Source organism: Falco cherrug, chromosome 5, assembly GCF_023634085.1.
Source record: "Falco cherrug isolate bFalChe1 chromosome 5, bFalChe1.pri, whole genome shotgun sequence".
NCBI classification, from domain to species: Eukaryota; Metazoa; Chordata; class Aves; order Falconiformes; family Falconidae; genus Falco; species Falco cherrug.
Window position 1 is genome coordinate 3,105,659 of NC_073701.1, and position 21,465 is coordinate 3,127,123.

A 21,465-nucleotide genomic window follows, 5' to 3' on the forward strand; every position below is an offset into this window, starting at 1 on the left:
TTAGGAGACATCCCCAACCAGAGCTGTTCTGCAGAGGGTCACCACAGAGGTCTCTGAGGCCCCATCTGTCATAGATGGATTGCATGGTGCTGAGGTACAAAGAAGCCTCTACATGAACACCCCACCCCCATCCCCCATCTCACCAGGATCATGAGCTGTGTCCATGCCCTCCCTTCCCAAAAAGGGGCTGGCTCCACACACCCCAGCACCTCCTGTGATGCTCGTATTAAACCAGGTGCAACCCAGCCCTGATGCCTCAGCTGTGGGACACCCGATAGACCTTTCTCACCAGATTCCTTCGTTTGAAGAAGCTGATTTCCCCAGCCAGCCTGCTCCCACCAGCAGACACCTATCAACAAGCTCTGAAGCATCCTCCTCCAGGGGCTCTTCCACAGCACCTCCTCTGCCTAGTGCTGGAACAACTCCTCAGCTTTGGCTGCAAGCAGTGCTTGAGGGGGGTTCAAATGCTGCAAGGAGGGGAGAAGGGCATTGCTGAGAGAGCGTGGGAAGGGGGATAATCAACACATCCCCTCCAAATGCCCTCTGGCTCTTCTGGCATTTGGCTCTCTGACTTGGTAGTAAAAGCTGTGGGTCCTACAGCCAAGCCACAAGTGATGACCCTTGGTTGGTGAAGAGAGAGTGCCTGCTTCTTTACAGCAGGATGGCAGGTGTTAACGTGCCTCTGGAAAATTTTGCTGGGTGTTTCATTCGAATGTTAACCTTGCCCCTGTGTGACGGCAGCGACTGAGGTAAGACAAGTGAGTGGCATGTGGAACACTTGTGTTTTGTTGCGATGTAATTCATAGGTTATAATGGCCTGTGCCTGAGCTCAAGACATCCTGGGTTGATTTCCTGCTACATTCAGGAGCACAAACCCCCTACTGTTTCAGCTGATGGAGAAAGTGCTCATAATTGTGTGAATCAGGATTTGTTGGTGGGGCATAACTGCCTGTTCCACAGCAACAGCGTGTTGGGGTGCTCGGGCTTATTGCATGGAACATGGCAGAGCCAAGTAGACCTTTGTAGCTCAGCGATGCAGAAAGACAAAGCAGATGAAATTTCATGTAGCCACAGAAGAGTCCTGGGTTTGACTCTGTGCTCCGCCAAAAACGACCTTAGCAACTTCTCAGTGAATGTGTCTGCAAAATAAGGGAGATAATGGGCAAGGAAGTGGAAAGCAGTGATGATTGTTTCCTCACTTATGGAGAATAATGTCATATTTAACAGTCTGCGCTGTGAAGTGCATGTGACGTTAGCAGGTGTGGAGGCAAGTTGGGGCTCTGCCTTGAAGTGTATCTCCATGGCAGTATGGACCTGCAAGCTGGTTTGTGATGTAGCTTTACACAGTAGGAAATCCATCTTATGAATTGTACAGGCCCATTCAGCTGCCTGTACGATGGACAACAAACCTTACCTTGATGCCAGTCCTAAGGCTTATTTTGCCTGACTCCTGCAGTCGCCTCCTGCGCTACCAGACCTCTCTGAGGGGCCTTCTGGGGTCAGACTCCAATCCAACAAGTTGTGGCAGCAACACGTAGGCTAGGACCCCACAAAATAACTGTGGGTACAGATGTCTTGCTAATGAAATTTGGAATAAGGTTCTTGCTTTTCTAAGCAGATAAGCCACATCTCCTCTACACCAGAGTGGATGGGCTGGGCAGTCTCTATGATCCAATCTCTGTGACCAACAAGCATCTACGGAATGGTGGAGGCACACATCTGGCAGCTGGGGCAGCTCTTATTCCACCTGGGGGTGAAGGGTGGCTTCCAGGGGCCATGGGTCTGCCTGGGAACTCTGTTTCCTTCATGCCAGCTACTGCTCCAGGTGTGTGACCAAGTTCACGGTGGGTAAGGAATCACAGCAATGCTGACAGGACCTTGTCTCCAGAGGACAGCCAATGGATTTGTCAGCTCCGACCTTTTGGCCGTGGGCTAGTAGCATCCTAAGGGGTCAGTACCAGTCTGCTGGCTGGGCAAGAGTTCTTTTGTGAGAGTGCTTGTAGTTTGAAGGCAGCAGCAAACTTATAGGACAGAACAAGTTCATTGGATAATCCAGGTTGGAAGGGAGCTCAGAAGTCTCTAGTCTATCCTCCTGCTCCAAACAGGGTCATTTCTCCAGGCTGAACAAGCCCTGTGCCCTCAGCCTCTTTACAAAGGGCGCATGCAATAGCAGAGTCAAAATCAGGAGTATTTCACTTACCTGTGCCGCATCACGGCCTGACGGTGGCTGGAGTGAACTCACACAAGGAACATGCTGAGACAGAAGCATGTTATGCTGTTCAGGATGGAGGGAGTGTTTCCACACTGAGGTTTTGAGACAGATTTTCCTTTCTCGCACTGTGACTTGGACGAAGCGTAGTTTGAGTCTATGAGTCACAGTGAATGTCAAGTTACCCTTGGCCAGGCTGTGGCAAATGCAGAGTGGATATGGTTACACAGGCTGGACGTGGGTGCAGTTCTGGGCCCATTCCTGGTGGGCACGGCTTGCCTGGGCTATTGCACCTGGCTGCTGGGGCTGGATGAAGTCTGTGAGGAAAAGACACCTTGGGAGCTTGTCTTAGGTTAGAAAACCTCACCTTGAATAAAGGATACCGGGGGTAAAGTTTAAGGGCCAGGCTGTCAAAGGTATTTAGGCATTTTACTGCTGTAGCTAATGGAATATTCAAAAGCCCATCAAATGCATTAACCATTAGAGAATGCATTTTACACAAATCACATAGCCTGCTAGTGCCAGTGCCAGACTTGTGTGCCCTTTGGTTAGCAATATCCTCAGTAAAACCTGCAAAATAAAGACTTTGGATGGGGGTGGGGGGATAGGGGTGGGGGCGGGCATGGGGAGGGGGAAGGTGCAGCACTTTACTACATCGGGTCTGAAACAGACCTTTAAGCCATCACAATTAGTGTGGGGCAGGAGCAAGGAATGGGGAAACCACAGTGAGAAAGAAAATTAAAAAATCTGAGAAAACAAAGCAAAAAGCAGAGCTAGAAGAACAGAAAAAAACAGCAGTATTTAACAAAGTGCAGGCTGGAAGGTGACCAAACTACAGGAGAGTGATATGGACGTAAGAAATAACTGCACTGTAAAAAAAGGAGATTTAACATATCTGTGTGTCGTGTATATCCTCACATCATGGTTAACCACACTTACTTCTTACCTGAGTTTGAATTTTGGCCGGAAAAGTATCTTCCTGAGTCACGCTCCCTGAACCAGAGAAGGCTTAGACCTGAGTTAGCTCACCCAGCTGTGCACAGACGCTAGAGGCCCATCCTATTTCAACTTCAAGAGTTTGGGTGGTGTGCTGCAGCTCAGAAGCTGGGATAACGAGAGTCATCCAGCAGCTTCCCAGAATTCAGGAATTCTGGGAATTAGGAAGCTGCCTCCTTAATTCTGCGCTGTTCCGTCCTGCTGACCCACTGCTCCCCGCTCACAGGCTGAGAGCAAGGTGCTGGTAAAGCTCCTCGGGGGGGTCAGGACACGGCACCCTCTGGGGGTGCTGTAAGTCAGCACTGCCACGGCAGGGGACACCTGGAGAAGGCTGCTACAGGCCTGAGTTCTCACCCAAGGTGGTGAGATGTCCACACGATCCATGTGTGACAGCCCGGGGGACTGTCACGCCAACCTTGTGGTCACCCTCACATTCATTCGGGTCTGACGCCCGCACCTTTGTGGGTGTAACCCCACTCTAGGCTTCCCTCTCACGTCTTGCAGTCCTGGCCTGTTCCTGCTGGGAAAGCCCAGGTGTCCCTCAGCCTTTCCTCTGGTGCTGGTGCAAACCTCTACTCTGGTCCATGAGGAGTCACTGCTCACGTAGCTCAAGATGATGTAGAAGTCTCCTGTCTCACACAAGCTAAGCCTTCTTAGCTACGACCTTAAGGCATTTCCTATTAAAAAAATAACACCCTGCTTCCCAATTCCACCAAATAATGTCGCTGCAAATTTCCTGTTCTTCAGTGGGATGGATTATTGCCCCATCACGAAGGCCACTTGCCAAACAACTTGGTTTCTTGAATTGTCACCTAAAATGCAGCGCAGGCAGGGCAGTCACTGGCTTCGGCACAATGCTGCAAGCGCAACGCCATCCCTTAGGGTTGACGTTTCGTATGGCAGGGGTGAAGGAGGAGACGTGAGGGATGTGGGATGTGGAGATGTGGGAGTGAGGTAATGTGGAGAGGGTGATATCATGGTGTAGCCACAAGGGCTGGGTGAGAGCTTTAGAAGTAATGTATTGACACGTGTTTAGCCTGGTTTCCCTGGGAAATGAGGCTTACACAATCACTTTGGGTGTATATGTGTGCACATGCTGTAATAAGGGGGAGGCTGCGGCTTCAGAGTAAACCTCATGAGACACCAGAGTCCAGGGGAGGGATGCTGACAGCGTCCCAAGAATGGAGAAAGCTTCAGCTGGAGCCTGCACTTTATTAAACACAGGAGAATGTATCCACCCATGAGATACACACTTGCATGAGTCCAGACTTCTGCTTCTCAGGCAACAGCTTGTTACTGAATTTCAGTTGCATGGCCACTTGGGCGTATGTGTATGTTATCTCAAAATTTGCGATCCTGTATGTACAACAAAATGTTTGTTTTAGAAGTACCAGTGACTGGAAAGTAAGTGTCAGCAGAAATGAAATACTGATGCATGTAATAGAATAACATCTCCTCTGTACAGCAATGATTCCCAATTTCTTTGGCCCACCAGAGCATTGCAACCTTCAAAATTCCAAGCAGGCGGCGTTCACCATTGTAATGAAGCTTTTAGCTGAAAGCTTTTTTATGATACTACGTTGGTTGTGTAGCCAGCAATGATAAATTACCACATCCATTATAGCCACAGCTTGAAGCCACAACTGTAAATGCGCTTGTTTCCCCTTGTTCTAGTGCTTCTGATTCAAGCTCCCTGTTATGGGTCCATCACGGAAGAGCAAAGATTCCCGGCAGATTTACTTCTTATGCATTCAGGCAGTATAAACTGCTCCTTTGCAGTTTACAGTTTTAAATGGTGAAGGTTTGGAATACAAGTGAATGGTTTGTCAGGTGTTGTGTATTTGGTTATAAAATGTGTGCCTTTGTACACAGCGTTAAGGCTCTGGTGTCTGTGCGGAGATTGTTTTGCCCTGCCTGTGACGGAAGAGAGAAGACACCTTTTCCCTGCCTCAGTACATTTCCTGACATGGCAGACACCCACGCTCCACAAACAACTCTGGCTCTATCACTGTCATCTTTCCGGCAAAGGGCTAAGGACTGTTCTCAGGCCTCATCTCGCACAAAAGTTTTATCTGATTTAAGGGGGCGGCTGTACAAACGCCTCTCTCCCCTCATGGGTGCCTGTCCTCCTGTGGTAACTCTCTCTGATGCTTGCATGAGATGCTTTTTGGTTTTCACCTCTAACCATTTCCACATGATAAAAACTAACTTGAAGAAAAAAGCTTGTGTACCTAAACGCCAACGCAGAATGGATGATTTAATCCTTTACCTTGTGTTTCGAATTCAGTCCTTTGAGTACACAGAAAAAAACCCGTGCTCCTGGTGTCCTATATAACCCAGTGCCGTAGGTAATCACACTTATATGAGGTGACTGCCCATGGTACCAGGGAGGGAACGTGGGAGCTGGGAGACCCCTCCTAGTGCTCGGTTCCCAAGAGTGGTATGAGTCACTTTTACCCTCTGGAAATAGAGAGCCTCCTGTGCAGCATCACTTGCACAGAGCCAGGTGTCAAAAGGAGAGAAATCGATGAATCTTTTAAAACGTATTTATCATTTGCCACTTGTTAGTTTCTTATCGTGGCACTAGCATCAGGGTGACTCAGGGTGAACCTGATCCTACCGTGCTTCTGCAAACTAGAGGCCAGCTGAGTTCAGCCATAGCTCTGCCTGTGCTGTGTCATGAGGCAAGGCAATCAATGACTCCAAAACAAAGAGGTGCATTGTGAAAGGTGAGTTTTAAAAAAAAAAAAAGACAATGAAAACCACATCGCTCGGCATCAGTAGTGAAATAATTAGACTTCTTTTCAGGATAGATTTATAGGCTAGTATCACGTACAGACAGCAGCAGAACTTGCTGGGGAGGATGCTTTATAAATGCAAAATTAGTAACAGTAGTCCTAAAAAGAGAGTGAGGAAGTGAAGCCTGAGGAAGCACAGAAAAGTGGCACGGCTGCCACAGACAGACCAGATGTGGGCTGATCTAGGGTAACCCTTCCCCAGAGTTTCCTCCTTCCAGCGGGATGCTGGAATGATCTTTGGTCTTGGTGAACGATGAGGGGACACACGCCAGCATCTCCCATGGTGCCTGCCTGTGTTGTGGGCATAGAATAAAGCAGGGTAAGAAGATAAAGACGGCTTATGGGCATGCTTGGTTACGGGGCGAGATGGGATTTCAAAGCCAGCGGTGTCATTTTTGGTTACAACCAACCTCAAAGCTTGAGCACAAGCCCTTGACAAGTGGTGCCATGGCGTTGCTTGCTGTACCAAAGATTTCTGTACGTGCCCAGAGCAATCAGCCCCTCTTGCGCTGTCAGGTCCTGCCTTCCAGCTGGCGGAGGCTTCCGAAATTCGGAGATGAAGAGATTTTTATACACAAATGAGCACCACCAGGCATGTTGGGCAGGATTTTCTCCCTCTGTGCCTGGCACGACACCCCAGTGGGGTGCTGGGCTCAGCCAGTGCCATCCAGGCCCTAACACCTGTGGCCTTCAGCCCTCCTTTCCAAACCTCCCTCCACCCGTCAGCAACGGCACCTGCAGCCGCGGGCGGGACCTCAGCGCGGCCTCAGGGCTGGCGCAGGGGCACGGTTTGTACGGCTCCTCCCGCACGGAGAAGCCACCCCGTGCCTCAGTTTCCCCCGTTTTGCGACAGCGCGGGGGGCGGCTGCGACCCCCCTGAGGGGCGCGCTGTGGCTGCGCCTGGCCAGGCTGTCCCCGCCGCTCAGGGCCCCCCCACGGGCAGCGAAGCTGCGAGGCCGGGCGCTGCGGGCCGGCACCCCCCTCCCCAGCCCCACGCTGGGCCGGGGTCCCGAGCCCCTCGGCAGCCCCCCCGCCGCCCCTCGGCCTCCGGAGCCGGGGCGCTGCCCCGCGGGGCGCTGAGGGGCCCGGCAGCGGGAGCGGCCGCGGGGCGGGGGCCGCCCCCTCACGGCGGGCCGGGGCGGAGCCGGCCCCGAGGCGGGGGTCGGGCCGGGGGTGGAGCCGCGGGCTGGCGGGCCGGGGTGCGGGGGAGCCCTCCCCTTCCCTTCCCGAGCGAGCCGGAGCCGGGGAAGGAGCCTCCTCCTCACCGCCTGCCCCGCCGGTGCCGCCAGCCGCCCGCAGCATGGTGAGCAGCGGGGCCGCCCGGCGGGAAGTTTGGCGGCGCCGGCCCCGCGCTCACCGCCCCCCTCTCTTGCAGATCTGGAAAACTCTGCCGCTGCTCTGCGCCCTCATGGCCGTCGCCCGCCTGCGAGCTGAGGTAAGCGCGGGGCCCCTCGCGGCGGGCCGGGGAGGGGGGCGGCGAGGGGGGGACCCGGGGGGTTGGGGGGGTCTCCGGGGTTTTTTCGCCGCGGGGCGGGGGGGGGGGGGGGGCTGCTGGGGCCGCGGAAGGTGGCACCGGGGCGAGGAGGGAAGTTGCGGGGCCGCCGGGCCCCCCCGGGGGTGAGGGGGCTGCGGCCGGGCCGGGACCCCCAGCCTGCCGCAGGCGGGGCCCCCCGGGAGCCCCCTTCCCTCCCTCCCATCTTTCCTCCTCGCCCCCTTTTCTTTCCTTCTTTTCTTTTATTGCAATGACATTGAAAACCACCAAAAGCCCCCAACTCGCAACCCCCCAGCTCTGTTGACAGAAAACAAACGGTGCCTGAATTCCCGGGTTGTGGCGGCCTCCGTAAAAGTGAGGTCAGAAACAAAATATTTGATAATTACGGCAGGGGAAATGTGGAAGTGATTTGAGGAAAATGAACTCAAGCTGGGCTGGGGAGGGAGGCCGAGCCGCTTTTGGAGGGAAGCGGGTCCCGCTCGGGGGGCGGCTCGTCCTCCCCGCCTGCGCTTTTTCTCCCCACATATTTCTCCCAGATGGAGAGACCCACCCTAGAGCATCACAGTTTGGGTCTGCACAAAAAAAAAAAAGAAAAAAGAAAAAAAAAAAGCATAAACACACCAGACTTCCTACACATGTTCCCTCTTTCTGCCTCCCACCCGTGGACGGTGCTGCCCGGGTTATGGCACGAGGGGATGAGGTGAAGCCCAGCACTGGGGCTCCGGCCCCCTCAGCAAAGCTCTTCGGCGAGGGACGAGCGGTGCGAACGCTGGGGCACGTGAGGAGCAGAGGAGAGACAGGGCAGTTGCAAGCAGACGCTGTCAACCTATAGCTCTGGTCGCGGCTCTTGTGAAAACCCAGGGGAGCAGGACTGAGCTGTAGCACGGGCTAACATTTCACATCTGCCCGTACATGATAATATTGTAATACACTTTCTTCCCGAGGCGTGACATACTCATGTAGTCAGCATTTCCACGCATCCTCTCCAGCACTGTCCTGAAAAAGCCGGATTGGTTTTATTCACTTTCTTAGGAACCCTAAATAAACCTTAACTGGTTCCGGTCAATCTACAGCAAAACCTCTGTGGGAAGGAAGTGCACAGCAGCGCATCCAGAAGATGAATGATAGTAACAGCTAAATAGCGGTGGCATTGGTCTGAGAAAAGCCTCTTGGAGTCAGTAGACCAGAGAAATATAGCCAAGATGTGTTTAGTCCTTGATTTCCGATTTCACTGGCGCTGCTAGCGTTATGGTAATGGTCACAGTGCTGAATCCTGCTTTTTGCCTAATGTACCCTCATCAGAGTACCTGGATGGCTTCCCAAGTCTAAGTACTGTCGTGTCTCTGTGCCTCATCTGCAAACTGAAAGAAAAATGTGCAGCTATGATGTTCAAAAATTGCTTTTAAAGACCGGTTCATGCTTGAATGGATAAATGAATGATTTGACTCTTTTCAGGTATAATGGTCCAGGTGTCAAACCAGTGAATGTTTTGGTTCAGTTCCACTCTTAAGTTCAGCAAAACTTGAGAGTGATGACTGAGGTTTCAGTCTGGTTTCAGGGAAAATTGACACCTCGGACAACTCTTGTTTTGGGGTTCAGTTTGATTCCTTATTGCTGGTAGCTGCCGAGTGGTGAACATCAGTTTGTCACAGGTCGTGTCCCACCCTCTGGGGTATCTAGACCTCCTTGTTTTCTGGGGAGTGGACTGTGCCTGAAGGCAAGCTGCTTGCAATTCGGAGACGGCTTTGATGTTGTTTCCTTCTAAATGTTTCTTATTACCACTCTGCGGCATCACTGCCATTTAGTAAGATCAGCATGGCATTTTCCCGTGCGCTTTCCCCTCTTCCAGATTTTGGAAGTGATAACCTCTCTTATTTCTTCTGTTTCTGCTGCAGTTTGCACTCTGTGCCTTTCAGTATGTTCAGAATATTAACACTGAACCTTAAGCTTCTAATCCTTTTGTCGGCAAAACTGTATCTGAACTGTGCTAGGTTTTTTGTACAACACTCGTTTCTACGACATTGTTAGGTGCATAATTAGAGTCTTTAAAGAAAGAAAGAAATTGCTTCAGTAAATGTTCCTGGCATGACTTTGTGCAGACTGGAAAATCTGAGACGTGCCAAAACTTGGGAGCTTTTCTTGGCCCGGTTCAGTAATAGTCACAAGAGCAATAGACGGTGAACTGTACTCCTCGGATGGAAGCCAGCCACCAGCTTCAGACAGCCCTTTTTATCTCTTTCTTCCTGGGTCAGACTCTCAGCGAGACGGCCGTTCACTTGTATTACCAGGGATGCAACAGAGCTGAAGTTGCTTGTGTTCTCAGCTGGGGCTTTCCAAAGCAGATGGAGTGATTTTTGGGAAGCATCCATCGTGATAGAGGAGAAGGGAGAGGCTCAAAATGTCTGATGAATGTATTAAAAGTTAATCAGTTGTTCACATCCTGCTGGAGTAAGTCACCTAGTTAACACTGGAGAGGAGTCCAGTCGCTGTTTGACTGTGTCTGTGAGGTCTGAGGGGTGGCGTGTGGGAGCACTTCCACTGCTGGTACTGCTGTAATCACCATTACATGTCCCACCAGGATGCTAACTTCAAAATAAGAGTAAAGGTTTTTCTTTTTTCATTTTGGGTTTAAACCTGATTCAGAATCATTAGGAAAGTTGTTTTCACTGGAAATTTTAGATGTGAGCAAAGAGGCTTATACCAGCATGAATGTATTGGTGTGGGCTGTGGACAGAAGCCCTTTCCTGAATCCAGACTTGCCAAGAGGCGAGGTTGCTGCCCTGGCCCACCCTCTGCGCCTTGCCAGTTTTCTGGCTGTTCAGGTTAATCTCTGGGACCTGTAGCTGTTCTCCTGAACTATCCTTAACCCATTTCTGGCCAAATGACCCAGCCTTTGGAAAGAGCTATGTAAACAGTTTAATCTGACTTTGTCTCGTTTTGGCTAGAAAGGGCTAGAGGAGGAGGACTAGAGGCTCTCCTCTTGCAAAGAAATCTACTGACGGATCTGAGGGGGCTATAACCCCCAGGGCAACACAGCGATGACAAGCAACTGGAGGCAGATTTATAACCTTTTCTAATAGCACAGCATCTGCTGTAACCCTGGGATTAATTTTTTTCACCCCACCTCCTTTTCCCTCAGTTTAGTGTTTCTGTGTGAAAAGCCGAAAAGAATGTTACGGGGAAGAGAAAAGACAAAGGTTTTGGCTAAGGTCTTGTTTGCTTAACTCACCTGAGCGCTTCCTCGCAATCCGATTTGACTGCGTTTGCATGTAGGGAGGGCAACACTTGACGCTACCAAGACCTGTGTCTTTTTTTGCCAGCGGAGTGCTTTTGCGACCCGGGGGAGCTGGAGCTGAGAGTTCAGCTGGGCTTCCTAAAGCCTGGTGTACTTCCTCCCATCGGGCTGTTCACAGTCTGGCCAGCATCATCAGCTTGCTTTGCTTAAACTTTTCCCACATTTTTGCAATGGTGAAAACTAAAGACTGCTGTCTTATTAAATGAAACTGAGTAAGTTAAAGTTGAAATCCTGATGTAATTGCATGGCTGTATTTGGCCCTGAAGCCATCATTTGAAGAAGGCTCCATTTGCCTTTGAAATTTAGTGATAAAGACTTTGTGGATAGTTCAGTCCTTCCCTCGCTGATATTTTGTCCATGGCAGTTCAAGGGAAGATGCTGTGGTGCCAATCATGTGGGTAACTCAGGCTGGTTTTAATATGCACTGGCTTTGTGCAATAAAACCCAGCGGTTGTGTGTAACCCACTAACGTAATAAAACTGGCTTCCCAGTTCTAGCAGGCACATCTTCAGTGGAAGGAAAAATTGCATCCATTTTTCTCCTTGAGCTGGTTTTGGAGTGATAGGCATCTTCCTCCTTGAAATCCTGCCCTTGAGTGCTAGACCAGGCATTGCTGGAGTCGCATCTCAAGGTGATAAGCGTGTTTTAAATGGGGAGGCAGTGAAAAAGTGATGCTACCCTGGGCGCACAGCCTATTTTTTAAGGTGCATGCTGTGCTGTCGAGCAGCTGCTGTGCTGCAGATTGTCCCAGGGATCAGAGTCTGAGAGTCCAACCGAGCGGTTCTGTTTGAGGCACCTCGTGTTGTGCCGAAGCTGCTCGCCAAATGCCCCATGTATGAGTGTTTAAACAACCTCCCCAGCTGCTTTGAAGGGACTGTAACCTCCAAGCAGCAGCACGCATGGCACAAGCTCGGAAGCAGCAGCAGTGTCGTGTAGCACATACATGTGCTACACCCTGATGCTGCTTCTCAGATGGAGCTGCTGTCAGATCCGAGCTGCTTTGTGCAAACGCGCTGTAGCTGTGTGAATGGCTTTATCTGCCAGAGTGCAAATTGCTTGCTGGTAATTAACAGGGGGCTGCTGCTGGGGACTGCCTGGGAGGCAGCTCTGCTCCCAGCGCAGGGGAAGGGACTGCCTGAGTCTCCTGTTGGATTTTCCAGCTGCTGTTATTGGTACAGCTGCTTACCCATCAGGAGGCACCGGGGCATCTTTGATCTTTCGTGTGTGGTGTTACATGAGCTGGGGAATGTTTCTCTTTGTACAGAAGAGTTTGTCACAAATCTCAGCCAGATGTGTCTTTCTGGGTTTATGAGGCTCCCATTACCCAGGCTGTTTCTGCCACATATCCTGTGAGCTAGATGAGATTGGTTCCCAGAAATACTTTATTTAGCTGGGTTGCATCTGTCTTTGCAGGGGTGCTGGCTTCTGCTGTACTAAGTTATCTAAGATAATCTGTGAGTAACCAGCACTGCTTCAGAGAGATTTATCCTTCATAGCATTGTCTCCAAGTTCAGCAAAAGAAAAGAGCAGACTGCTGCTAGGCTGTGAAGCATGCTTCCTTCCAGAGCTGCGTCTGGGTGGCAGGCATGGGATTATACGCGTCTCGCCTTTCCCAGAGGTTGTAGGTTTTGCCACAGCTAGTGTACAAAGTTAGATGAGAGCTAGTTAGAGCAGAGACTTCCTTGCCTTTGACTGTGGGGCTCTGATTTGAATTCCTAGGCATTGCAGCAGTAAATAAACAAATGGCAGATAAGCAGGCCTGGAGGCTTTGGTGGCGTTCTGTAACTGTAGCACTAGTAATGACTGCGTGGCATTTTCATGCATGCTTTCAAGTGTGCTCCAAGTGTGACCATGTTCTTCCTCTGCTGTATGAACCAGCTACCCAGAAGTGAAGTTCATGTAAGTTCCTGTGAGATCTTACTACCTGCTCTATGCCTAGTCTCTCTCACTTACTACACTGTGTACCTCTCGGTTTTGACGTTGGACCTGTGGCTGCTTGGGGCAGCAGATTAGATGTAGGCTGCCTGTGGGAGGTGATGAAGAAGAGCAAGCTCACGCTCCAGTTTGCATATGTGGAATTTCTTGAGACGTCCACACCTAGTTTGGAGTGCCTCAAGGGGTTCATAACCTGGAAACAGTTTGAAGGCTCCTCTTGGACCAATTTGGAAAGAACAAGGAGCTTGGGGTGGATGATTGGGGAGGGATTTGGTATCTCATTAGCTCAGCTGTAGGTGGATCCCACATTTCCACTGTTTGACAGCTAAGCAAATATTTTGGCAGAAGAAACTAAACACTGCTTGAAGACTGGAATCTGGTTTTTGTCTCACTGGGCGGAGGGTGCCAGTTCTCCTGTGCTTCTGAGGAAAATACCCAACGCACCAGGAAAACAGGAGGCTGAGAGGAAAGACTTGTTGGAACCCATCCCATTCACCTCTGTGTGGGCATTGCAGGATGGCTCTTTATATGGCGTTTCCCTTGGCTGTACCCTGTCAACTGCTGTTCCAGAGAGGAACATCTAACTACTTTCTCTAAATACTGTAACGCTAGGTAATGGACCCCATAGTAATCAGCTTTTCTTGTTCGTTCTTTATCCTTCTCTCATTTCATTCTGCAGCTCTGTTACAAAGGAGTAAAGCTGTAAGCTTTAGAATTTGAGTTTTGGTTTTTTTCTCTTGATTGTATCTCTAGAGGGTTTTGCAATGCAAAGAGCAACAAACCAGCTTGAAGGAACAATGGAGTGAAACAGATAAAAACACCAAGGCAAAGCAGCTGGCTTTCATTGGTAGGAGGAGACGGTTTGCACCCCTTATGCTCCAAGCATGGAAGGACCAGTTGGACTGCTATTTGTCACCCACTGCTGGTTGTCCCTAGCCAGTACGTGTTCTTCCTGATCCCATCCCAGCTCCTCGCTCAGAGTCCTGAGATGGGATCCAGGGGGCTTTGGGAATACGGATGCTGGTGGAGCTTTCTATGCTTACCTTTTTCCCCCACAGTGAAAGTTTTCAAGAAATAGTCATAGCTTCAAAGATAATCTATAGCCAGAAACAACTTCTTTGTTTCTTTATCTGTGAGGAGAGCTAGGGAGGTAGTGGAATTACTTGCTGCAGCAGTACCTGTGGCAGGAGTAATACTCAAGCCTGAAACAGTCTTCTGAAGTCTTCCAGGTTGGGAGAGGGGAGAAGAGGATGTTAAAATCTTGAGTAAGAGGGAAGCAAACGTGGGGTGACAGGGGTGGGCTGGCAAATGTACCTGCTTCTGATGGAGAGATTTATTGGTGAACCCTGTCCTAACGCAGGAGCCCGTGGGTTGGGTGCGCCTCCTGCCATCAGAAACACTGCCCCGGGCCACTCTTTCCTCGTCACCCGGCTGCCACGGCAAAGCACTTCAGGGCCTGCATGTCAGAGGGGCAGAACAAGGAGTTTCTGTCCGTCCACCCGGACGGAGGAAGAGGGAGCGTTTGGCAGGCGCTGGCCAGTTGCCAGGTTGGCCTCCAGCACTGTGCTGTCCAGGGATGGTTCTGACAGCAGTGTCTGTTGCCGTTTTCCCGACAATGAATCAATTTGGAAGATGATGCCTGGATGGGGGGGGGCTCTGTGCTGGAGCAGCCCCTGCCATTTAAGTGCTGGTAATTGTAGCCTGAAGCCAAGAGCTTTCCTTCTACATGACGTAACTCTTTGCATATGTACTCCTTGCTGCTCTGGGACTTTCTTTCCCCTCCTGTGTTTTGGCCACTTTTTTGTGTTTATGTTTGAGGAAGCTTAAGTATGAGGGATTGGAATTGTTGTCTCGTTTCCTATATGTAAGAGGAAGCTATTTCCTCAGGGAATTTTTGCTATGTCTGGATCGTTTTGTTGTCTGGGTGAGCAAAATTCCTCAGGGATAACCAAAAAGGTTGTGACCCAGCTCTGGTCTGCAGCTTGCATATTCAAACCCAGAGCTCTGGAAGATTAAGGTGGCAGGGGACCAAGCGTTCACGTTACAGGCGTCGCCTTCAGCTTGGCAGAAAAGCTGCGGTATTCCTGTCTGAGGACAGCGGGTTTGCTCTGTGTGATGCAAGCTCTGGGGTATTCCGGCCCCAAGATGATGAATGCCGCATGAGTACTATCAGCATAATCTTCTTCAGGCAGCGCTCCCCTTCTCCTTGCCCTGCAGATGGGCGGTGGAGAAGTCAGGTTGCAACAGAGGCTCCATTTCTCATGGACCTGCATTTCTCACGTCCCTAGGACTGGGGCCTGGACCCACCGGTAGTGGATGACATGTAAAGGTAAGGAGGAGTAGGGTAAAGAGGGAGTACTTTTTTATTTTTTATTTTAACTGCCTGATTTGTACCCAGTCTGCAGTTGAAGAGCGAGCCTCAGTGCCTGAGCTTGCTCAAGCACCAGCAAGCGGCACGCTGCGCTTCGCATGAGCAGGGCTGGCAGGTGGCCCACGCTGTCCCTGGCAAGGAGCGTTCCCATGCTTGACCTGCTGCAGGGCTGGGGTGGCACACAGCGGTGGTTGCTCTCAGTGCCTGCTTGGTCACAGTCAGATGGGGTGGTGTGGCCAGCCCTGCCTAGCTGAAAGGAGCACTTCCAGGAGGGCAAGAGGCATGCCCTCGGGCCTTTATTCACCGGAGACGTGTGTGCAGGAAGACTGTGCGCACTTGCAGCATGATTCCCTGCGGCCTGTGTGTTTTGCCAAGCTTTTCAGAGGGGCTAGTGACAAACGTGATAATGCTTTTTGAGATCATTCAAAGCAGGATGCTTTGGAAAAATTGATTATTTTTTCTACAAGGTATCATTGTGTGCCCTGGGCTTAGTAGTTGCTTGTACAAACCATAGCCATTAGCGTCTTGTCAGATCCAGTTTTACGCATCCCCAATAAGTGATGTCCCCTTCCTGTTCTGTGAAAAATGATACCATGCTCTGGAGTATCTCAAAGTCAGTAAGTTTATTTTCATGGTCCTGTTCTGTGAGCAAGTAGACCATTAATCTTTTTATTCTGTCCCAACAGTCCTAATTATGCCTCTGCGTTCAATGATAATCAGCGCCTCCCCCGTGCAGTTATCTCCACCTTGTATGTGTAGCTGGTTTATGGGGTCCCTCAGCTCTCTGCTTAGCCTACCTCTTTTAACCTCCCTGTGGCTCCCTTCCTCCTGTCAAGGCAGAACATTTTTCCCTGGCTGCTTAAAGAAACAGAGCTTTATGTGATCTTATTCTCTGTTGGTACCTTTGAACCTCCTCAAATAATCTTTAAACCCAACAGCCAGTTTCAGCCATGTTTAGCGAAGTATATTAATTTTCTACGAGATACTGCATTCTTCTAAGTTTTGTAAAAATAGACACAGGTACTGTACCAGCACCAGTTAGTGCCCTACCTGTGGGAAAAGGTCCAGCTTGACATCAGCTCTTACTACAGGCCAGAGAAGCGTTTGATGAGTATTCCCCTTTATCGGAGTTTGTACCTTCACAGCCACCAGACGCAACCAGCCTGGAGACAGGAATTTGTGGGAAGCAGCTTGCAGAACAGCTTGTTGCTGCTCAGCTTTGGTTTGTCCTCCCCTCTGTGGCACTCAGAGCTGTGTGCAGGCCCCCAGGAGGGTGTCATGGAGGAGCCAAAGATTAATCATGGGGCACAGAACATGGTTTGTTACACCTTGTGTGCACACACACACGCATACAGAGATACCTTAGTCAGTCCTCTTATGGAGTAACTTGCCAATAACTCCTGCAACCAGATCTGGGATGGGGGAGTGGAAGAGAATGCAGTAAAATTCACAATTGATGTGGATTATTTGGGAATTTTGGATGCTATTGGGTGAGCATTGAATCTCACTGTGGTATATGAATAGCCTGAAACCGCAGTGTCAGTGTAGTGCAGGGGCCGCTCCTAACTTTGTGCACGTGAAAACTAAAAGAGACAGGAGAACAGCTGGGCATTAATACCTCCTCACAAATCACTGCCAAGCTCTTCTGCAGTGCAGCAGCACACATCCAGACACTGGGGTGAGCTGGGCCCTCCTGGCTGCAGATGCAAGGTCAACGGTAAACCAGCATTAAACAGAGACAGCTGTTGGTGTTTTGGTTGGTTTAGGTTTTTTGATGGTTGGGGTTTTTTTTCTCCTAGGTTTGTATTTATTTGCTGTGGGATTTTGGCACAGTGGTGGAGGGACTAAAGGGGTCTCTGAGCATATGTGGTTCAAACACCCTCAGAGCCTGTAGGCGTCAAGAAAATGCAAACAAACTCTTCTCTCCAGACCTATTTGTTCTCACTCTTAGCATAATGCCATGGTTTGTATGTAGGCTTTGTGCAAGGCACCTAATTCCTCTAAGCTGCAGTGTTCACATCTGTAAAATAAGGATAATGATGGTGCTGTGCCTCTCAGAAGGGTTTATGAAGCTGAATGCATTCCTGTTAAAAGTTTAAAAGCTCTCATGTAGAAGGTACAGCAGGCATTGTAGAGGGTCATTATCCTTATCAACAGCGATAACAGTGGTAAGGAAAGTGGAGATGAAATGTGGGCCACAATTACTGTGTGATACAGCAATTTCTTGCCAGGCAGTAAAGATGTGCAAAAGGGGCTTGTATGGGCCACATACAAGATGTGAGCCGATGGCCCGCGGGTGGGAGGGAAGAGGTGGTTGAGTGTTTTTATGGAGCCAGAGAGGAAGAGCATAAGGTGGGAGAGCTGAGGGGTCTCGCAGTGGGGATTACATTTCTGGAGTGTGTTTGCTTTCGGAGGGGAGCAGCAAGTATCTCTCTGGATGTTTGTGTCTGAGAGGAGACAAACTGGAGATGTGTTGTAAGGGGAGCACTTGGCATTACAGCAATGTAGATTTCCCTGTGAGCTGTATGTTCTAGTTAAGTAGAGAATCTTACACTGGGCATGGTCGCTTGCTTTCCCTACAGGTCGCTTGCTTTCCCTGACAGGTCTGCCAAAGATTGACAAGGGAGAGAAGATGGGTTAGTGATTTCCATTGGTTGTCATGGTAACTAATGGAAATGACTCTTTTTTTTTTTTTTTCCTTTTTTTTTTTCTCTCCTTTGGTCTGTCTGTTGTATATGAAGATATTTGTTAAAACAACTAAGAAGCATTCTCTCTCTCCCCCCCCTTTTTTTTTTTCTTTACATTTCTAACTGCTGACTTCTGGTCTTAAAAAGTACGTAGTTACCAGATTTTTCTAGGGAGGTTATATAAAGTTTTTGAGTGCTGTAAAGTATGTACTGGGGATGAGCATCCGGAGAAGGCAGTTCTGTATGCTGTGTCGCTTCCCACCCTGAGACCTTCTGCAAGGTGCCTGCATGAAGGTTTTCTCATATAAAAGACCTAAAAGTGCCCAAGATGACAGGTAGCCTGTGTACTGTTTCCCATGTAAATGGTAAGCACGTGATTAGCTACGCCGAAAAAGTTTAAGCTGGATGAAAGGGGGATGATAATGCCAATTTACCAGCCAGTGAGTTGTCAGGCTTGCTAACACAGTGGCAGTAAGAGCTTGGAGAATTTCAGATTAGAAGTGTGAGTGAAATGCAACATATTATTACTGTTTCATGTAAACGTCAGCATACCTTGTCACTGAAAGTATGGCTGTCTGCCAACTCTGCTGACAGTAAAAGGGGCCATTTTCCCCATAGATTGGTAGATGGTGAGGCCAGAAGAAGCTATTGTGCTTTACTTCTGCCCTCTTGCATAATCCAGCCCATATATCCAGCTTTTTTTATTAATTCCATTTGCTCTGACTCTTAAGCGTGTCTTAAGAACATCTAGTCTTGATTAAATAATTACCACAAATGGAAAATACCACTGTGTTTGGTAGGTTGCTGCAGTGGTTAATTACCCACATGCTGTTACACCTCATTTCTGGCTTGCATTTGTCTGGTTTTGATCTCCAGATACTGAATCTTCTGTTTAATCTGCTAAACAGAAGAGGCCTTTAGTACCATGTGTGTTCCCCAGCATTGTAACTGTGGCCTGCAAGAAGGACCGCTCCCAGTCCTGTCTTTGGGAAACTAAACAGTCTGAGCTCCTCAAGCCCTCCCCTGGTAAGGTAGGTCTTCTAGTCCCTCCGTCGGTACTGGGTTTCCACACATTGCATCCCCCTTCCCAGTCTGTTAATGCTTTCTCACCACGTGGTGACGGGGCATCTCCGTGGGCTGGGAATCCATACAGCCTTGGGCAATATAAGTTGTAAAAAGAAACCAGACAAAACCAGTATGAGCCCTAATTTAATATTAGGGCATTCATATACATTAATGCACGCACCATCAGGAAGCATAGCTGGCAAGGTTGTCATGACAGGAGCCTTCCACACGCAGACGTGCTGCTGTCATTACCAGCTAAAGTCTTGGGTTTGAGGTTCCTATAATACACGCTTAAGTTAAAGCTCAATTATTTAGAGGCTTCTTGACCCCACGGGGGAGGTTTGACTGGGTTGCGGGGGGTGCACGCTCAGTGCTGCTCGTGCCCTGTAGTAGGCAAAGGGCCATATAGCAGCACTTGGGCCAGCTGGAGCCTGGCCGCTGGCAGGCAGCTTCAGCTGGGACCTGCTGGAGCTCGTACGCTCCCCAGGCAGTGCCCCGAGCGCTGTGTCCCTGCCCGAGCGCTGTGTCCCTGCCCGAGCGCTGTGTCCCTGCCCGAGCGCTGTGTCCCTGCCCGAGCGCTGTGTCCCTGCCCGAGCGCTGTGTCCCTGCCCGAGCGCTGTGTCCCTGCCCGAGCGCTGTGTCCCTGCCCGAGCGCTGTGTCCCTGCCCGAGCGCTGTGTCCCTGCCCGAGCGCTGTGTCCCTGCCCGAGCGCTGTGTCCCTGCCCGAGCGCTGTGTCCCTGCCCGAGCGCTGTGTCCCTGCCCGAGCGCTGTGTCCCTGCCCGAGCGCTGTGTCCCTGCCCGAGCGCTGTGTCCCTGCCCGAGCGCTGTGTCCCTGCCCGAGCGCTGTGTCCCTGCCCGAGCGCTGTGTCCCTGCCCGAGCGCTGTGTCCCTGCCCGAGCGCTGTGTCCCTGCCCGAGCGCTGTGTCCCTGCCCGAGCGCTGTGTCCCTGCCCGAGCGCTGTGTCCCTGCCCGAGCGCTGTGTCCCTGCCCGAGCGCTGTGTCCCTGCCCGAGCGCTGTGTCCCTGCCCGAGCGCTGTGTCCCTGCCCGAGCGCTGTGTCCCTGCCCGAGCAGGGCCCTGTGCACCAGCCCACCTGGCAGGTGGCCTCCTGGGCCGGTTTGAGTGCACAGGCAAGAGCAGCTGACAGTCTGCGATGCAGCGGCGAGGAAATGCGTGGGCTCTTGCATGCCTACACTTAACGTACCTAAACTGAGCAGTGATGGTTTGCAGACCTGGGGCCCGAGAGCTGTCAAAGGCTGCGCTGCTGACATGGGTGAGCACGTCTCTGTGCACTGTGAAGTCACATGTGAGTGCCAGCACATATCGCTGCTGCTCTGATTTCTATTACTTTCTCACAGCAGAGACTGGTCGATGAACTAGGCTTTGACAGGACAGAGCGCGGTCTCTGATAGCAGAGGCTGAGTCTATTTCTAGGTGTGACTTGGCTTGTTTTACATGCAGGTGTCCACCCTGGGACTGAGCGAGCCACAAAGAGCGTGCAGGCTACACACCCCAGACAGCTCAAGCCAACGCTTGCGAGTCTGACCCTCATTGCATACAGTTAAAGAGCTGCAGGCAGAGCCAGATTTCTTGCTGTTCACCCCACCCTTCTCAAACGATCCATTTCTAACCAAGTAACAATGCAGGAATTTATTCCAAGAGCAAATCTAGCTTGCTTGCTTGCTATCCCAGGGGCATGGACTCTTCTGGGATGGCTCTGTACAGGGTTTGTCACAGACTTGGCTGGATCTTGACTTGGGCAGCTTCTACACTAAAAATGCATAATAAAGATTCAGAAGCTATTAAAATACCCCTTTTTTGTTTCTCTTTCCATTTCCAGCTTTGTCTTTCAGTATGGATGTCTGGGGGTTTTTCCTCCTCTCAGAGAAAGTAGAAGGCTCTCTGCATTTCGTGTTCCCAGGTCCCTTCCAGTTCACACCTCTGGATTGGGCTAGGCTGAAGGTTTGTACTTTCAGAGCTTTAAGGCATCTTCCTGCAAGGCAGCCTTAACTGTGGGTGGCAGAGGCATTGAATTAAAGAAGGCTCATGCACTTTTTCTGTGGGCAAGCTAATTAGAAGTCTTTTTTTTTTTTTCTCCCCCCTGTTCAGTGATGAGAGGTGAAAGGAGGTGGTTTCCTTTCCTCCTTTCAGCAATATTTTCATCCTGTGTTCTGCCATGAGCTTGAAACCCACATTTTCATAAAAGTGTGGCAAGAGGCAATAAAGCCCTGTGTTCCTCATAGCTGTGATTTTTAAACTTTTAGCCAAACTTCCTTGCCACATACATCTAAAGGACCAGTTTCAGAGTGGATGCGAGCTGTTCTGCCCATGAGCTGCCATGGAGAAACATTAGCACCTCCCATGCTGCTTTCTCTTTGTGCTCCCTCTTCTTCCTCCTCTGCCTCTTTGCAGCTGCAAACTGGACTCTGCCCCCAAAAAACTCCGGTTGTCAAGTTGTCAAGTGCTCATTTATTGCAGAGACAGAATCCAGAGGGCATTAGGTGATGTGGTCAAGGACACAGGGTACCATGACTGAAGGATGGATGCTTCTGCATCCATCAGCTTAATTCTTCCTGAGGGGGGCTTTGTGTCCTTGCTCATACTCATGCAGCGCGTG

At 50.4% G+C, this 21,465-nt stretch overlaps 1 protein-coding gene across 1 annotated transcript in view; it reads left to right on the forward strand.

Moving 5' to 3' along the window:
- Window positions 1–7,177: 7,177 nt before the first annotated feature.
- Window positions 7,178–21,465, forward strand: part of FSTL1 (follistatin like 1) — a 54,311-nt gene continuing 40,023 nt past the window's right edge. The window contains exons 1-2 of the mRNA XM_055712116.1: window positions 7,178–7,306; window positions 7,379–7,438. Coding sequence (XP_055568091.1) covers window positions 7,304–7,306; window positions 7,379–7,438 — 63 coding nt within the window. The 5' untranslated portion in view covers window positions 7,178–7,303. The remainder of the gene's footprint in view (window positions 7,307–7,378; window positions 7,439–21,465) is intronic.